At 43.9% G+C, this 18,954-nt stretch overlaps 2 protein-coding genes across 2 annotated transcripts in view; one reads left to right on the forward strand and one right to left on the reverse strand.

The window, feature by feature from the left end:
* Window positions 1–4,305, reverse strand: part of DYDC1 (DPY30 domain containing 1) — a 10,589-nt gene extending 6,284 nt beyond the window's left edge. The window contains exons 1-2 of the mRNA XM_059397679.1: window positions 4,159–4,305; window positions 3,401–3,502 (exon numbers count right to left, since the gene is read on the reverse strand). Coding sequence (XP_059253662.1) covers window positions 3,401–3,502; window positions 4,159–4,305 — 249 coding nt within the window. The remainder of the gene's footprint in view (window positions 1–3,400; window positions 3,503–4,158) is intronic.
* Window positions 4,306–10,769: 6,464 nt separating this feature from the next.
* Window positions 10,770–16,450, forward strand: DYDC2 (DPY30 domain containing 2). Its single transcript, XM_059395850.1, is given in 5 exon segments — window positions 10,770–10,833; window positions 11,473–11,663; window positions 12,251–12,407; window positions 12,763–12,885; window positions 16,039–16,450. Coding segments are annotated over 3 exon segments (531 nt in total). The 5' UTR covers window positions 10,770–10,833; window positions 11,473–11,663; window positions 12,251–12,260; the 3' UTR covers window positions 16,300–16,450.
* Window positions 16,451–18,954: the final 2,504 nt, after the last annotated feature.

Here is an 18,954-nt window from a genome sequence, read left to right on the forward strand (position 1 = left end):
TGAACCATGAGAGACTATGGACTCTGAAAAACAACCTGAGGGTTGTTTTTCAGAGTCCATAGTCTCTCATGGTTCACCTCCCCTTCCAATTTCCCTCAACTCCCTTCTCCTCTCCATCTCTCCATCTCCCCTTGTCCTCCATGTTATTTGTTATGCTCCACAAATAAGTGAAACCATATGATAATTGACTCTCTCTGCTTGACTTATTTCACTCAGCATAATCTCTTCCAGTCCGGCCATGTGGTCAAAATCTTAAACAAGAAACTAGATGCTCCTCTCCCCCAGTTTCCACACAAAATTGGCAGCAGGTGTATTTCCCGAGCTCAGACTATAGGCCCAAAGTATTTTGTGGCCTTGACTTCAGTGTGAATGAAATTTCCATATCTTCAAATCCAAGTAACTGTGTAACTGAGAAGCTTTTACCAACCTTCAACTGGAAGTGATTAATCTAGGAGGTAATGACATGCCAAAAGGCAAAACAAGATAAAAATCTAATAGTATTCTACAAATGCATTCCAAGAGATAAATATGGTCAAAATTATATCCACACGGACCGATATCAGCATTTGGCAGGACCAATCTCTCAGCTATTTTCAAAGAGGAAATACTAAAATCTCATTAAAGATCAGCATTAACGGATAAATGTTTTCAATCAATTTTGATGATAAGGAACACTAACTTTGAACTCCAACTAAAAGAAATGTTATCTCTAAGAAAATAATTTAATTCTCTTAAGCATTAAGCCTATGTTCCAAATGGAAAATTGTACTTAATTACTATTTTAAAAAAATTTTATTTTGTCAATATAACTTTTGTGGAAATTTATTCTCTCTCGCTGTATCTACATAATATAACCATAATACCTACATGTACCATTATGTCTTTCAAATGCATTATTAAAAAATAATACATTTTTATAAATAAAGAGATAATAAACAGTCATTATTATTTACTTACAGAGGGTTGTTAAAGGGAATTTTCTGGTAATCTTGAATTATCCACATTGAGATAAAAGTGATGGGCCAGGTCGCTGAAGGGCAAGAACATGGCATTTCGATCCACTTTCAGATATTGGTGGAGGAAGTGAAATGACTAATCTCAGAACAGCAGTGTAAAATGCAATTGTGAAGTACCAACCACACTGGTCAAGAGAACCAGTTTCTCAACATTTTCTGGAAAACTTCAAAGCTCAGTCCCTTTCTTCACACAGGAGTAAAACCATTAGGAATATATTCCAAAAAATCAAACAAACCAAAAAGCTTTTACTTCCTCAGTGAGCTCATAGGTAGAAAATGTCAGTCAAAGTCCTTCCCTGCTCACAGGGTTCTGGGTTTACTGGAGAGTGTCCTAAACTTTCAGGGCATTTCAAGTCAGTGGCACCAACTGAGAACAACAGGGCGGGGACCAAAGTCCTGATGCCTCAACTCACTTGGCTCAATGGTGGACTGAGAGCTCCTGTCCCTTAGCATCTCTGGCTCACTCTCTCTTAAGCTCTTCTCCAGCGGACCTTCTCACCACAGGCTCCTTTTTCCTTCTCTCATCTATTTCTGGCCACCACACTGTTTCTTTCATGGGTCATAAAATCTTCTGCAGAATGTTGTTGCATCCTCCACTCTGGACCCAATGCTCAGGGTTCAGTGCACAGTGGAGCCCTTCCTACTGATACAGGATACAGCGAGAGAAGTGCTTGATTTCTACTATTGCCCAATTTTATCTAAGTAAGATGAAGTAGATGAGCCAAGGAAAGTCAAGTGGCCCCACGTTTGTGATAGAATTATCCTAGAGAAGGAGAGCTGCTGAGAAGTTCTCCTCATTCTGAGAGACTAGATGTAGAAGCTATAAGATGAAGGGCAGATTCACACTCAAAGGGGGCAATTTTGTGGCAGATGCTCACCCATTTGGATGATTGTCTGACACCCAACTCAACATTCTGCAAACTCCGCATAAGAATAAACCAAGTGACTGAAAAATGAAGATTCAGGAGCAGTAAAGTTTTCAACAGCCATATCTATCTTGGGTACCTAGAATGTTCTACCTCTGTGTCAGGGATAAGAGGTTAGACAGAGAAGCTATTTGTCATGTCTATATTTTCCTTTTTATCCACACACCCAAATAACAGGCTTCTTTCCCTTTTACAACTGTATAGACTGGAGTTGAGACTCTGGGGTTAAGTACTAAATGGTAGAATGATGGGGATAACAAATTTAGTTCAGAAGCTCTCCATAAATATAATTAGTCCAAAAGTCACTCTAGAACTTTCCCTATCTAGTTTATAATCCATGGCTTATTCCTGAAACCATTCTCTTACCAACATTTTCAGCTCCCCAATCCTGCTATCCTAAACCTACTTCAATCAAAGGGTCTGCCCCTTCCACATCATCATTCAAATCTCTAGGCTCAAGTGGAGAAAATCACAGAATCTTAAAACCAAACCAAATGGCAACATTATAAATGCCCAGTCTCTAACTTGACAGGTTACTCAATGCTACCAAGTAATGCTAAGTTTCCTGGTCAACTCTACCATTCTCCAAAGCTACCATTTCAAACCCTCCCTGCTCTCCCCACACCTGCCACTTTACTTCATTCTTGGAAGATGATCATGGTCCCTACTTCATAAAGAAGAAAGAGTCATACAGAAACTGTTTTAAACCTTGTGCCACAAAACCTATACATCCACATGTACCTAGACCATCCTCTCCCTATCCCGCCTCCCCTTTATTTTTTTTTTTAAGATTTTATTTATTTATTTGACATGCAGAGATCAGAAGTAGGCAGAGAGGCGGTCAGAGAGAGGGGGAAGCAGGCTCCCCACTGAGCAGAGAGCCCAATGTGGGATTCAGTTCCAGGACCCTGAGATCATGACCTGAGCCGAAGGCAGAGGCTTAACCCACTGAGCCACCCAGGTGCCCCTCTCCCTATCCCTTAACATCAACAATCCTCTCCTCTCTGCTCCTTAAAAACAAAACAAAGCAAAATAAAACAAAACAAAAAAACCAATCTCCTTCCCTGAAAATCTCCTTGAAAGCATTACCCGCACTCACCATCTCCACTGTTGCACCCAACCTCATGCATACTGCTCCCTCCAAGGTCACCAGTGGTCTTAAATGAGCACTTTGCCCTCTTGCTCTCACTCAACCAGCAGTAGGCATGGTTGACCCTTTGGGTCTCTCCCCTTAGCCTCCACAAGAGCACACTTCCTGGGTCTTCCTCCCACCCCACTGCTGCTATTTCTCCAGCAAAGATGACACAGATACAGAAATACAGAAACATGAAGATATAAGAGAGCCATTCCTAACTCATTAGAGATGGGGGGGGCTTTGCAACACTTGGGTTGCACCACACTGAGACTGACACTGCTAACTCCGGTCACCCCTGAACTCCCGCCCTTGTCTTGTCTCACCTGCTGGAACAGGAGCTCTTCTGCTTTGAGCCTCTCCATCATCTCCCGCTCTATCACAGCTAGTTCTCTCTCATGCTCCAGGTCGGCCATTTCCTTCCGTCTCTAGCAGTGTTTAAAAACAATGTCACGTGACTAATTTGAGCTAGAACAATTTGTAGAAACAATCTTGAAAGCGTGTTAATCACCAAGAAGAGGGAAAGGGGAAGCAAATTTTACTCTACCCCATTTAGAAAATGTGTAATAATTTGGGGAAATGTGTGTTTTTTTTTTTAAAGATTTTATTTATTTATTTGACACAGAGAGATCACAAGTAGGCAGAGAGGCAGGCAGAGTGAGAGGGGGAAGCAGGCTCCCTGCTGAGCAGAGAGCCCGATGCGGGACTCGATCCCAGGACCCTGAGATCATGACCTGAGCCGAAGGCAGAGGCTTAACCCACTGAGCCACCCAGGTGCCCGGAAATGTGTGTTTTTTTGAATAAAGAGCATAAAATTAAAATTAAACGTTGGGTATGATCACAACTTACAGAAAAAGTCTACAAATACATAGGCAATCCGTAGGAAAAAAGAAAATACCTAAAAATCTACAAAGAGGTAATCTATGGAATATTTTTTCTTCTGTTTTTTTTTCATACTGTCCAAGTTTTTCATAATAAACATACTATTTTTATAATAGAAATAACATTGGACTTTTTTAAAAAGGAGACAAATGGAAACAGCTATCTTACTCTTCTAATTTTCTCAGAGAAGATCTCTACTTACCAGTTGTTCCATGGTCATGTTTTCCTTATATTTGTAAATCCACAATCCTAAATATTCTATTGGATCCACTGGGCGAATTCTTGCCACTTCTGCAAGACCTTGAATTAGACATGTCCCAAGGCACTTTTGAAGATACTTTGACTCCATTTCTCACCCCTGACTTCTAAAAGGTAAATGTTTTGCATTAATGCAGGGAATGTTCAATAAGGACCATAAAAGTAGACTCCAGTGAGGCCAGCAAAGCATTACATCCTGTTATGGGCACCTCCCATCAGGGATGACACAAGCAAGCTGGCTCCATAAAGCTTCTGGCAGTGTCCAAAGAGAGTCCACAGATGTCACAACAGCTACCACGAAGATACATTTTCAAAATCCTGATGGGCTCTCAAGGCCAAGAGTCAGAAAAGAAGAGCAAACAAAACCGCCAACCAGCAAAGGGAAGGAAATAATAAAGATTAAAGCAGAAATAAATGATATAGAAACTAAGCAACAGCAACAAAAAAAATAATGAAAGAGAGTCATAAAAAGGGATACCATCATTACTGTGAGATGGCTACATGCCAAGCAATGCATGTCTCACTCCATCCTCACAATGTGGGTGATAAATCAGTGTCATTACCCCTGCTGTGCAGAAGAGGAAGCCCAGACACAAAGAGCATATAAGTCAACATGGTGAACATCGGATTATACCCAACTCTTGATTCCAGAGTCATTATCTTAATGACACCGATGATCCTCCCAAGCCACAAGAGTCATTGGCTTGACCCTCAAAAAAATACAAAAGGCCATGAATCTCTAAGGCCAAAGAATAAAATTAAAAAAGAATTCAGCCATCAAAGAATAGCATATGAAGCTCCTCACACTTTGGCCCCAATTTCTTCTCAGGCTCACCTCCAGACATCTCTTCTGCCTGCAGCATATCCTGGGCTCTAACCCCACTTAACATTCTGCCATTCTGCCGTTCATACCTTGCCCACTTCCATCTCTAAGGCGTTTGCACATAATGATTCCTCACTATCTCCCAGCTTAGAAAATATATCTCATCCCCTGCAAGATGTAGGTCATCTCTCATTCCCTGAGCCTTCCCAGGCCATGCAAAGGAGATCCTCCTTCTCCAAGCAACTCACATAGCACCTGTCATGCAACCTGAGAATCATCTGTGTACACACACATCTGTACTCCCAAGACAAGCTCCTTCAGCTCCTCATGGAGTGTGTTTCAGTCACAGGGTGGGCATGCTGGCTCCCCATGGAGGCAAGTGAATGAGTTTCTCCACTCTCCCAGTAATGTTCCCATCTATCCAGTTATTAAGATGGACAGGAATAATCTTAGACCACATGTTAAGGAAGGAAGGAAGGAAGGAAAATATAGAAACTACTGTACTTCAAATGCTTTGAAAAAACTGAGCACCCTCAAATTATCTTTATGGAATCTAGTTGCTACTCATTATTCAACAAATACATGCTGAGTACCTACTATAGGTCAGGCATGAGCCGAATATGAAAGAGTAGAATGCCAGCAGATCTAGTCCTGTCCCTGGAGAAATGCACTGAACATTCTGCATAAAATTTCAGAAACAACAGCCTCCTGAGGTTCATAAAGCCCAGTAGTGTCTCTCCCATTTGATGGTGGTGCATGTATAAATGGTATAGCCCTCCACAGAGAGAATTTGATAATATCTAGAAAATTACATGGGTTTTTACTCTTTGAACAATTTATCTCCCTTCTCAGATCTTAACTTGAAAAAATATGGAGTGGGGCATCTGGGTGGCTCAGTGGGTTAAAGCCTCTGCCTCCGGCTCAGGTCATGATCCCAGAGTCCTGGGGTCGAGCCCCAAGTTGGGCTCTCTGCCCCGCGGGGAGCCTGCTTCCTCCCTTCTCTCTCTCTGCCTGCCTCTCTGCCTACTTGTGGTCTCTCTCTCTCTCTGTCAAATCAATAAAATCTTAAAAAAAAAAAAAAAGAAAAAATATGGAGTGATGCTTATATGCACGTAGTTACGTTGCACCGTTACTTAGAATAGTCAAATTGGAACCCCATCCAAAAACTCATCCCTAAGGGACTGTTGAGATACAACAACGCAATGGATTACTGTGCATATATATTATATAAAAGACATGAGGAAGATCTTTGAAATAGGGAGTGATCTCTAGGACATAGTGTGAGGTGAGGGAAAAAAGCAAGGTGTAGAAATTATAAACAGTATGCCACCTTTTGTATTAACAGCAGTGGGGGAAGGAATGTGTATGTGTGTACATAGATGTAGTCATAAAAACTTAAAACTCTATGAACTGGCACGAATGAACCGAATTCCTTTTCAGGCTGGCATTTCAAGCTGGTTAAGTATGTCTTAACCATACAGAGAGGAGGATTATTGTATTACAAACCAGTTTGAGACACAGTATCTTCACTGTGCTTCTGCAATGGGACATACTCTAAAGACAAAATAACTACAGTGACATCTCAATGTCTTTTGAAAAGGTAAAACAGGGAACAGATTCCTGCTACTGTTCAGGAAAATAATACACGAGAAAAGGACCAAGTCCTCAAGGGAAAAACCTCTGGCCTAAGAATAGATCCCAACGAGTGTGGGTCTCAGATCTATGGGTCTAGATTAACAGAACCCAGGTAAACTCGTTACTTAGCTTCTCGTGTTTCCTGTCCATGAAATGGCGATAATACCCATCTGACAGGTTGTTGTGAAGAATGTTATTTTTCATATACACAACAGACATCTCGGGTCAAGATAAGAAAGCCCTTTCCCAGGGAAACAGCTGCCTCGAGCCTGGAGAAGTTGTCACAAGGAACAAAGAGAGGTCCTTTGCCCATGCCTAGGAGAAAGCCGGCCAGCCTAGTGGGAAAGGAGGGGATTCGGGTAGAGTTGCCAGATGTAGCACATAAAAATAGGGGATGCACAGTTCAACATGAAGTTCAGAGAAATAAGGAATAACGTGTTAGTACAGTGTAGTATGATACAAAATCATTCGTTGTTTATCTGAAATTTATAATGAACCGGTGTCCCGTGTTGTATCTGGCAACTCTCGATTCGGGGCGCTTGGGTTCGTTTTCCTATCCTGGGTCTGCGGAAGGGTCTCCCGCTTCCTGGTCCCCTCCATCCAGCGTGGCGAGGCCTGCCGAGGAGAAGGGATGGAGGAGGAGGCGGCACTCCCCAGGCGCTACACAAACCTCTCTCCGCCCGAAGAAGCTGGGGCGTCGTCTGCGCCCCGCACCACTCGCAAGGCCCAACGGCCCAAACCACGGTGCCCGCGGGATCCCCGCCAAACTCCCGAGTCATGGTCTAGACGAAAGGCGCTTGCGCTCTCGATGCGCGCACCCGACGCGTGCGCGTACCCTCGCTCCGCGAGTCGCGTCCCGTCGCTAGGCAACGAGCGGGCGCGCCTCGGAACCCGGGACCGCGCACTGTCCAGGGGCTGGGGCGCGCGGAGCGGTGAGCGCGGGATGGGGCGCCGAGAGAACGCGCGGTGGGGAGCCGGAGGCTGGGGAGTGGGACGACGGGGAGGGGAGCGAGCGCGCGGCGGAGAGGAGGGGCGCGAGAGTCGTGGACAGACGGCACGCGCGGGGTGTGGCGGGGGCGCCCCACACAGGAGGGACCGCCAGGGTGGGCGAGCCGAGACTTACAGCCTAGAGGCTGGGAGGAGGGGGAGGCCGAGAAGAGGAGTCGAGCCGGAGGCGCTGGGAGGAAAAGAGGGGCGGCAGGGGGCCACCTGCCGACCTAGGGCGGGAAATCCCCCAGCCTCCGGCCAGAGGAGACATTCCCCGTCCCCGGAGTTCGATGGCCCCGTTTTTGCACGGCTTCGCGCCTTTGAGATTCTGGTGACCCCTGCTTGGTTTCTTACAGAGCTAGCTCAGGCGCCCGCACCTCCGGGGAGCCGCCCAACCTCCGCCAAGCCAGAGCCATTGCCATCTTCCCTGATCCAAGTGTTTTGTGTACAGCACTCTGCTAGCATTTCCCACGTTCTGTTTTAATTTATGTTGGGCAGTGCTGGGCAGGAGAAGCCTCCCTAAGCGTTGTGGAGGCAGTAAGTACCAGAGTGGGCGCTGACAGATGGACCCGCCTCAGAGCCTTCACTGGATTAAGTCAAAAAATATTTCCTGAGCACCTACTGTGTGTCTAGCACTGGGAATATAGTGTGAACAAAGACCACCTCTATGCTTTTTGCCCTGCCTACTGAGTTGGAAGTCGGTGAACAAGGAGGGGCAGTGTAAGCTGACTCTGGGAGGAGCTCTGGGAAAAAGAAGCCCCTACCCCCTTGGTAAGTGTGCAGGGCGTTTGCGGAGAGAGGGCTGTAATGTAAATGGCATCCCTTTGTTCCCCTCCCTCTCCTGGCCTCACACTGCAGCTCTGTTATTCTGGCTCTACTGATTTTGCAACAACTTTTAGTAACAGTCAGGTCCCCTGTTTCATTGAGACCATTGTTGAAAAGTGCCATTTCGAGCAAGATGCTTTCTCCAGAAAGGGTTTGCCACAACTCAACAGAGAAGCAGGCATTCGAGGGTTAGAAAGTGGAGAGCGTTTCCAGAATGCAGAGTTGGGGATTCCACCCTCTGGCAAGGTTCTCCTGCGGTAAAGGCAAAGTAGATCTGTAACTGAATCACCTAGGGATTTTGTTAAAATGCAGAATCTGAATATGTAGGTATGGGGGTGGGACCTGAAAAGCTGCATTTTGTCAAGCCTCCGGGTGAGGAACGCCGCAGATCACAGACCACATTTGGAGCGGAAGGGGACTCAATCTCGGACCCTGACATCATGACCTTAACTGAAGGCAAACGTTTAATCAACTGAGCCACGCATGTGCTCCCCAAACTTAGTGGCTTTAAACACATACTCTCTTGCAGTTTTTTGAAGCCAGAATCCAAAATGAGTCTTGCAGGGCTAAAACTAAAGTGTCAGCAAGGCTGGTTCCTTCTGCAGGCTCTAGGGGAGAATCCATGTCCTTGCCTTTTCCAGCTTCACAGGCAACCCACAGTCTTTGGCTCAAGGCCCTGAATGACATCACCTTTTCTTTTTCAACTTCCACCATCACATCTCCTTGTTCCTTGTCTGACTTTACTGTGTTCCAATTATAAAAACTCTTGGGATTACAGTGTACCTTCTGCGATAACCCAGTATCATCTTCCCAAATCAAAATCCTTTATCATACCTGCAAAGTACCTTTTGCCAGACAAGGTAACAGATTTCATAGGTTCCAGTTATTAGGACTTAGACACTTTGGGAAGCCATTACTTAGCCCTACTACACTGTGTATTTCCAAAGAAAAATTACATTTTCTCACTCATATTTCAGCGAGTCAAACCAGGATATTTAACCTTGATACACTTTTTGTGGGGCAGAGGGTGAACTGCAGGAAAGAACATGAGGGCAAGCAGGGGGAGGGGCAGAGGAAGAGAGAGATAATCTTTTTTTTTTTTTTTAAGATTTTATTTATTTATTTGACAGACGGAGATCACAAATAGGCAGAGAGGCAGGCAGAGAGAGAGAGAGGAGGAGGAGGAAGCAGGCTCCCTGCCCAGCAGAGAGCCTGATGCGGGACTCGATCCCAGGACCCTGAGATCATGACCTGAGCCGAAGGCAGAGGCTTAACCCACTGAGTCACCCAGGCACCCGAGAGAGAATCTTAAGCCGACTTCACACTCAGCACAGAGCCTGACGTGGGCCTTGATCTCACAACCCTGAGATCACGACTTGAGCTGAAATCAAGAGTCAGATGCTTAACAGAGTTAGACACTAAGCTCCCTAATACACTTCTATTATGTAATGTACAATTCACATTCAGTTTCCTCAACGACACTTCATAAAATTCTTTTTTCTGTTTCAGACTCAATCCAGAATCATGTGTTCTGTGCATTCATTAGGCCTGTTTTCGGCTCCTTTGATCTGGAATGGTTCCTCCTCTTTTTTTGTCTTTCACGATCTTGACATTTTTAACAGTGCAGACCAGTTGCAGACTGTCTCTCAATTTGGCTTTGTTCGTATTTCCTCAATTAGATTCAAGTTTTGCATTTTGGGCAAGGAATCCACAGAGAAATATTTCATCCCCCTAAGAAGTGCATCTCATCAGGAGACACATGATGTCACTTTGTCCCTTTGTTAGTGATGTTTCCTTAGATCGCTTGCTGAAGGTTGTATCGGGCACGTCCCAGCATTGTAAAGTTCCTCTATTTCCTTTTGGAATTAATACATAATTTGTAGGGAGAAACCTTGAGACTATACGGGTATCCTATTTTTTTTTTTTTATCAAATATTCATTCAGTTTTAGTCCTCACTGAGGATTCTGGCTTGATGCAGTTATACTATGATGGTTAAAAATGTTAATTTTTTAAACACTCCATTATTCTTCCCATGTTTATTGGTTGACATTCTACCCTTAGAACTGGCCTTCTCTCCCATTCACTCATTTACTAATCTGTTCTTACATTGATTCATGGAATTTTAATTTTACCCAATTAATTATAATGCATTAGAGTCCATGTTTATTTCAGTGGTCTAATCGCCCCAGATTGGGCCAGTAGCAGCCCAATCTGCTGGTTCCTGTGTCCTTAATTGCTTACTTTCTAGCATTTTTTTACTTTGTGAGGCGAGAAATGTTCCAGGCTACTTGGACCTCTCCTGCCCCAAACTTGGAATTCACCATTTCTCCAAGGAGCCCTGATGGCTCGTAAGTGGTAAAGGCTATTCCAAAGCAAGTTCCCTATAATCACTGTGTTCATTCGTTGCTACTTAAGTGTTTTTGCCTCTAGGCTTTTGCAATGGAAAGAGCTAGGAAATATATATATATTTTTTCTATGAGTATCTATGTATCTTTCCTTCCTTAAACTGAAAAACACCTCCAGAAAATGTTAATACTAGAACTGAGACTTTATTATTCATTTTATTGTTAGCTCTTGGACTTAAAGTATGTAAACTTCAGAAATATGGAGGTGACCAGAAATACAATGTTAGTCCATTGTATGTCACAGTCTTCCAGCGTAATAGCTAATATTTATTTAACATGTACCAGAGCACCTGGCTGGCTCAGTCAGTTAATAGTCTGTCTTCAGCTCAGGTCATGATCCCAGGCTCCTGGGATCAAGCCCTGCATGGGGCTCTCTGCTCAGGGGAGAGCCTGCTTCTCCCTCTCCCCGCCCCTCCCCTCTGTTCATGCTGTCTCTCACTGTCTCTTTCTCTCAAATAAGTAAAAATCCAAAATATGTATATTTTATATACCATGTGCCAAGCTAAGTGCTTTACCTCTGTTTGTTATCTCTTCTCACCCCTGCAATTATGAAGCCCATACCTTTATTATTTTTTTCTACAGATGAGAAAACCAAGGCTCAGGGAGACTGGGTGACTTGTTGAAGATCACACAGTTAACAAGCGGCCGTACCAGGAGGGGAACTCAGTCTGTCTCTTCCCAGTCTGTGTTCAGACTGCAGCTCTACACCGCCACGCCTAACCTATCGTGTGACTCAGGCTACACTGTCTCCAGCTCCTGAAATCCGATTAATAGTAAATACTGGGGCATCAGCTTAATCTCCACTAGTTTCTTGCTTCCTCTCTAGAGTAAAATAGTGTGGTACGCCCTGGCAGAACCTGTGACCATGGGTAGCTACGGTGCCTGCCATTCTCCCTCCCCCTCCTCCCCAGGGCTTTTCCTTCTGAAATAAATAAACATCACTTATCCATGTCACAGAGGAGTATAGCTTCCAACCTCACAATAGCACAGCTTGCTGGGTCCTTAGAGCCCCCCTGGGGACCTCCTGGTTGCGTAATTATATCCTCCCTACTCAAGGGTAGAGATTTGTGGGTAAGTGAAGACCTTAGCCACCCTTAACCACCAGTCTATCAAGCTCCTCTCAGGCCTCAAGACCCCCAGGACCTATTTTCTGACCCAAGACAGGGGGAGAGCTTTTTTTAAAAAGTCCATTTGAATGAAAGAGCAATTGGCAAGTATGTATTTGTTTCTTTTGGGAAGGGTGGCATCTGAAAGTAGCTCACATTTATCCTGAAACGGATCTGAATTGACTAGAGTGTGTCTATCTTAAAGACCAGATTTGATTTATAAAGTAATCTGACTCCGCTATGCTGTTTCTCAGGCCCACAAGGATGGAAACTGACTACCTGAAGAGGTGCTTCGGAAATTGCCTGAGCCAGGCACTGGCAGAGGTGGCGAAGGTTCGGCCCAGTGACCCCATAGAGTACTTGGGTCACTGGCTTTATCATTACAGGAAAACCGTTAAAGCAAAAGAAGAGGTGTGTGTGTGCCCAGAGTCATCTTGGGGAGGGCTTTCCAGCTTTCTCATGGCAATTTGAAATCCAAAGTAGGATGCCAGAGCTCGCCCAGAGAGCTTCTTGGTTTATTTGACTTGTGAGATCCCTTAGGCCTAGATATTCCTGAAGCGTGGAGAGTCTGGGGCTGAAGTGGGAATCCAGCTAAGAGGAGTTGTGGGATTGGAGGGTTTGGACCTACGAGCAGGCAAAAGCTGGTCACAGGAGCAAACTCGGGAGGTCCTCAGGGCCCTGGGCCTATGGTCTGTCCCAGTGAGGGCAAGCCTGTTAGTACAGGTTTCCCAGGGGCTGACCTGACTCCGCTCTCCCCTCACCCCAGGAGAGCCAACGGGAGAGCCAGTTGAAGGAAGAACAGGGTAATAGCCTCAAAGAAACCGCAATGACAGAAATGCTGAACCAAGAAGAATGTCAGATTCAACAGAAGTGTGAAAAGTGTGACAAGGTAGGGAGGAAGGAACCCAGCAGGGGACAGGATCACACCCCAGAGCTGGATCCCAGGAAATCCACCGGCCAGCGAGGCCACAGCACCCAGTGCACCGAGGTTCCCGGAGCTCGCTTGTCTCCCATCTTCTTGGGGTTATTTGTAAACCGGTCTTATCGGCAGTCCTGGCCGACGAAAAAAGGAAGTGTTGAAAGGCAACTCCATTTTCGATTTCAGGAAGTACCTTAGCTGTTACTGGTTTGAAAGAATCGGGTTTCTTTAAAAATCTTAAGTCACTCGGAACTAATATATTTCCTTACAAGATTCTTTGAACCCTTTTCAAAACTTATTCAGTATTTCAGAAATCAGATACAGTTATCAGTATATAAGTCAGATATATTATTTTATTTATTATCTACTATTAAGTGTTTTAGTTACTGTGTGCTATTTAGTCATGTATCAAGGCACAGATGCCGTCTCTGCAGTGCTGTAATACTGGTCATAAATTATTACCTTCTTGTAGTCGGAAACAGCTGTGTGTTCATGAACCTGACAAGGGTATCTTTTATCTCCCAGGACTTTTGCCACCATCTTCTGAAAAGCACCTTTTGCTGATTTTGTGCTTTCTCCAAAGTGCACCATACAGAGACAGGGAATCGACTCACGGGGCTTAGATATCTGACATCTTTCCAACTATCACTATATCCTGTGCATTAAATATCCTGTGCATTAAAATCTCCCACGCAGTTTCATACAATCCGCTGGCTTTTGCTAGTTTCCAAAGCCACCTTTGATGAAGAGACATGAAACTGTTTAACTTATGTATACTCACCCTAATATGCTCGGCTCTCCTCCTAATTAATTCATATTTATTGTTTAAGTCTGGATGTTTTATTGGTAAAAGAGGTCAAAGGAAAGGTGGTTTCGTACTACTGTTTTTCACTAGTCTAATGTGACAAAGTGAACTCACGCAGGAATATTTCATTCTTTGGAACAGGTGCTGAGAGATGGTAGAGAGGAGGGCATGACAAGGAGGTTGTTCTCTCCTTGCCTCTCTTGTCACCCTTTCCTAACACCATGCTTCCCTGTTAACAGAAATATCAATATATATAAGGCAGGGAAAGACGTCCAAAACTCCACCCTGGTTTCATGATGCCTTTATTGAAGAAAACTTTGGTCACATTAATGTTTGGAATTGTCCAAATGAGTTGTGCCCAGGATGTTTTACACCCTGTAGCAATATTCCTTTGCAAGATTTAGATGAGTAAAAGGTATGCTGTTCCCTTGCCAAGTGTGAGACAAAGGCCGTTGTCAGGGAAGATGGGAATAAAAGCCAGCAGGATACCTAGACTAGGAGCAAGTTCTCACTTCTATGAAAGAACTCATATGCAAATTGTGATTATGGAAATTGATCTTTTTTTTTTTTTTTTTTTTTTTTTTTTTTTAAAGAAGGAAACAGAGATGCCCAACAAGGATCTTAAAACAAACTTGCCTGGCTAAGGAGAACTACTCTTATAGTAAAAAATGGGAAGAACTGGGTAGAAGAAAAAGAAGTGGAGGTCCCTCAAATAAGATGAGATTCTAAGTTCTTATTTTTTTTTTGGCTCAAGGCAAATTACAAACTTTTCCTTGCTCCTGGTCATTTTCAGATTTTGAGTCACTAGTGTTATTAAACCTGGTCTCACGTAGGCCCAGGATGGGTTGCATAAAATTTCAGCAGGCCTGCTGATGGGTTTTTATGTCCATACTCAAAGCTTTGCAAAATTTCCCTTCATATCTTAAAACCATCATTGCTTGCATTTGGCTTAGAAAGCCTTTGAGTACCCCTGATTGAATACCACTGGTCCAGGGGATGTGTCAGAAAGAGGAGTAGAAACAGCACTGTGTGGGGTAGAGATCATATCCAATTATAGCACTCAGGAAGAGATGTTCAGAGGAGGCAACATGTGAGTCAGACCTCAAAGAAAGCTAGCAAAAGTTGCCATTGTGTTGGTTTCTCTTTATTAAGTTGAGGCAGTTTTAAGTAAGCCATGATCCTAAGTTTGAAAACAGTCCCTTTGTTTATAAAGCTGTAGCCATATGAATGTTTTACAAACACATTCTTACGGAATCAACACATATATTTATTGCCTATAGTTAGAAGGGTCTTGCTGATCACATGGGCAATTGCTCCACAGACCTCTCTGCAGTGCCCCGCAGGATCCACTGGACACGGTATCCACTGGACAGGGCACAAAGATGGAGGTAGAAGTAGCTGGGAGAGTGTAGGCTCCAAAGATTCCTCCCTCACCAACTACTACAATCACATAGCTGCTAGACTGCGGGATATCCTCTTACAGCTCATTGAAACTGAATATATTTTTTCTGTCTTTTTTCTCTGTTTCAGTTTAGATCATTTATTTTGATCCGACTTCAGGTTTACTGACCTCTTCTCCTGCAGTGCCCAGTATCCCACTCAGGGATTCAGTGAATTTTTTCATTTCGAATATTGCACAGTTCAATTTTAGGATTTCTATCTGGTTCCTTTCTGTAATTTCCATTTTCTCTGCTTATCTACCTTAACTTTTCAATCGTTGTGCCCATTTTTTTTCTTTTAAATGTTTGAAAATATTTGTCATGGCTGGTTTAAGTCCTTGTCCATCAATTCCATGATCTTTGTCATTTTGAGTTCTCTATTTTTTTTTAAAGATTTTATTTATTTATTTGACAGAGAGAGATCACAAATAGGCAGAGAGTCAGGCAGAGATAGAGGGGTAAGCAGGCTCCCCGCTGAGCAGAGAGCCTGATGTGGGGCTCGATCCCAGGACCCCGAGATCATGACCTGAGCCAAAGGCAGTGGCTTAAGCCACTGAGCCACCCAGGAACCCCTGGGTTCTCTATTTTATCCTTCTTTTCTAGAATATGGTTCACGGGTCTAGGAATTATTACTAATGTGCTGAACATTGTAGATGATACTTTGTAGGGAGTCCAGATTATGTAGTTTTCCTTTAAATGGTGTTGAATTTTTTTCTGGCAGGCAGTAAAATTATTGGTGAATTATCTTGTTCCTGATTTGCCTTATGCTTTGCTAGAGCTGATCTGTTACGATTTAGTTAATAGTCTTGGGCATGAAAATGGCAGTGTTGTGTTCTTTAGTCTCTGCTAATGACTCTTTCACTTTTTTGTTTTGTTTAGCCACTGACATCTGTAGCTAGTTCCACAAAGAAGACCGCATTCATACAAAAGAACACAAAACCCCTTGAGAAGGATGCCTTGAAGCAGGAATCTCTGCCAGGTACTTCCAATATGATTCCAGGAATGCCTCAATAGAGTCCCTCTCCAGAGTCTTCTGGCCAGACTGGCAACTGTGTCAAAACTCCCCAAGAAATAAATTCCCAGGCTCTTCAGCATGAAATTGCTACTCAAATGCATCCTGGTTCCAAATCTCCTTCTTAAGTTATCAAAAGGTGGATGATTTGCATGATGCTTGTTGTGGAAGGAGGTGTCTTACAGGAACGGACTCTCCAGCTAAAGTTCTGTTCTGGTGGCCTTGATAACTCTTACTCATGTAAGCATTTGAACTACTGATAGGATAAAATAAACTCATAAGAATTTCAAATTTTTTGAGATTAGACAGTGGAAACACATCAATCTCACATGTTCATGTGTCAGTTTTAGGTGAACCCTCCAGTCAGGCCTAGAGTGTTTATACATGTCCTAGAGTGTATCTGTGTCACTGATAACAGGTATTTTAAAGCAGCTCCAATGACAGTAAAGCTCAAAGGGAGAGTTTTATGGCCACACACCAAGAGGGTATTAAATGGTTATTACTTCCACGATGAGGCACTTGGGTTTCCCAAGCTGGCTTGAAAATGGCTTGAGGTTGCAAGGAAAGGACACTGGCTTAGGGTTTGTATTTCCGTCAGGGGTGGACCCAGGTAGGAGCTCCCATCCTTGGGGAGAGTCTTGCCTGGCTTGAAACTCTCACTGTGCCAACAGTGAGAGCACTGTTGGGAGCACCTGAGTTTATCAGCTTGCCCAGATGTGGGGAGGAGGGAGAGTTGACGTCTACAAGCTGTCAGCAGACAGACACCAAAAAACGGAGTCTGACTTTATCACAAAGGGCCAATCTGGGAAACTCTCAGTGGCCTTGACCCACTTAATCTTTGAGTGAAGCACTCTGGGAAGGTACTGAGGTCCTTCTAATTTGCACCTGGTGGGAAGGCATTCAGCCACACTTTCCAGAGTTGCTGGAAAAAGCCAAAAGATCCAAAAACCCACACAAAGAAGCCAAGAGAGCTTTGTAGAGGGCCCCGGTGGTACCTGCAGCATCCCAGGAGAAAGGTGAAATCTGGGCAGCCAGTCCTCTACCTGAGAGCGGTTATCTCTTGGACATCACAGCCTGTGTGAGGGAAGTCATAACTTCTGTTGACTTTAACTTTAACAGAAGTCATAACTTCTGTTGATTCCATACTTTTGCCTTTTAACATTCTTTGGCCCCAGCCTTTGGTCACATCCCTGGGCGGTGAAAATGTAATCCATCTTACTAATGTTTTGTTGCACTGTTGCCAAGCTTGGCATTTTGTTTGCTGTTATTTTGTTACTGAAAAGTTGTTCCAGTGCACTTCTTGTGCACAGATCTTAGGAGGTCTCTGCTGATCTGTCTATGGATTGCTAAATCAAAAGATATTGGCATTTTGGGGATAAAAGACACGAACAGACATTTCATGGAAGAGTATATACATAAGATAAATAAGCACATGAAAATATGTTCAACCCCATTAACCATTACAGAAATGCAAATTTAAATCACAAGGATGCATCACTATACATCTGTCAGGATAGCTGGAGTTAAAAAATAGTGACAGTGGGGGCGCCTGTGCGGCTCAGTTAATGGAATGTCTGACTCTTGATTTTGGTTCTGGTGGTGATCTCGGGGTTGTGGGATTGAGCTCTGCATCAGGCTCTGTGCTCAGCAGGGAGTCTGCTTGGAATTCTCTCTCTCCCCCTGCCCTCCCCCCTGCTCTCTCATGCTCTCTCTCTAAGAAATAAATAAGTCCTTAAAAGAAAATACCAACACTGAATGCCGGTGAGGATGATGAAAACTCACATCACTCAGACTTTGCTGTATCCCCTCTCTCCCTCTCCCCCTCTCCTGCTCATGCTTACTCTCTTTCTCTCTCCCTCTCTCAAAAAAAAAAAAAAGTTAATTTTTTAAAAGTTGATAAAATTCTTGCCTTATGTACACTTCATTTTCAAACACCCCCAATTATCCCAAAGAATGTACTGTAGTTTTTATTTATTTTGAAAAGAAAAATTTATTTTTTTATCTTTAATTGCAATCACTTTTGCCAGATTGTCAGCTGGAAAGCTAGACTCATTTACACTCCCATTTGAAAGTGGCTGTTCTTTATCCTCTTGGCACACTGAGCTACTTATTTTACTTTTATTTTCTGCCAATCTAATACGTGAAAAATAGTAGAGTTCTTTATATATATTCTGGAATCTGACCGTTTATCAGACATATGTTTTGCAAATACATATGGTTATTATCCCCATTTTACCAATGAAGAATCTGAAGGACAAAGACATCAGTTAACCTGCCTGGGCCCACCTGGCTAGAAAGGAGAGCCAGTGTTCAAACTCCCAGTTGTTTGGTTCCAGAGTAAGAGCCTGAACTCACTCCCCAGCACCACCCTCAGAAGAGCAGCCTCAGAGATCATCTGGTTAAGGGTATGGGACTTGCAGCCTGACTCATCCCTCCCCCAGTAGAGATGGCTCTTCTCCACAGCCCAGGACAAACCAAGTCATGGTGGTGACCAGTGTCTTGTAGGCTTTACCAAAAGCCAGGTTTGCTCAAGGACTGAATGGCAAAGGAAAATGGCCAAGTTCTTCCCTCCTCCCCCAGGGCAGTGCCTGGAGGTCACTGCCAGTGCTTACGCTGCCCCTTTCTGATGGACATATTCTCTAGAGGAGGTTCAGTGCCTTCGCTTACCATATGGTCTTTCTCGCCTCTCTCGCTAAGATGATATTACGTATCCCACTTCTGGCCAAGCTGGCTTTGTTTTTAGTGAGCAACTAATGGTGGACCTGAAGAAGGGCAATCACGTT

The sequence above is a fragment of the Mustela nigripes genome, chromosome 4 (assembly GCF_022355385.1).
Source record: "Mustela nigripes isolate SB6536 chromosome 4, MUSNIG.SB6536, whole genome shotgun sequence".
Classification (NCBI taxonomy): Eukaryota; Metazoa; Chordata; class Mammalia; order Carnivora; family Mustelidae; genus Mustela; species Mustela nigripes.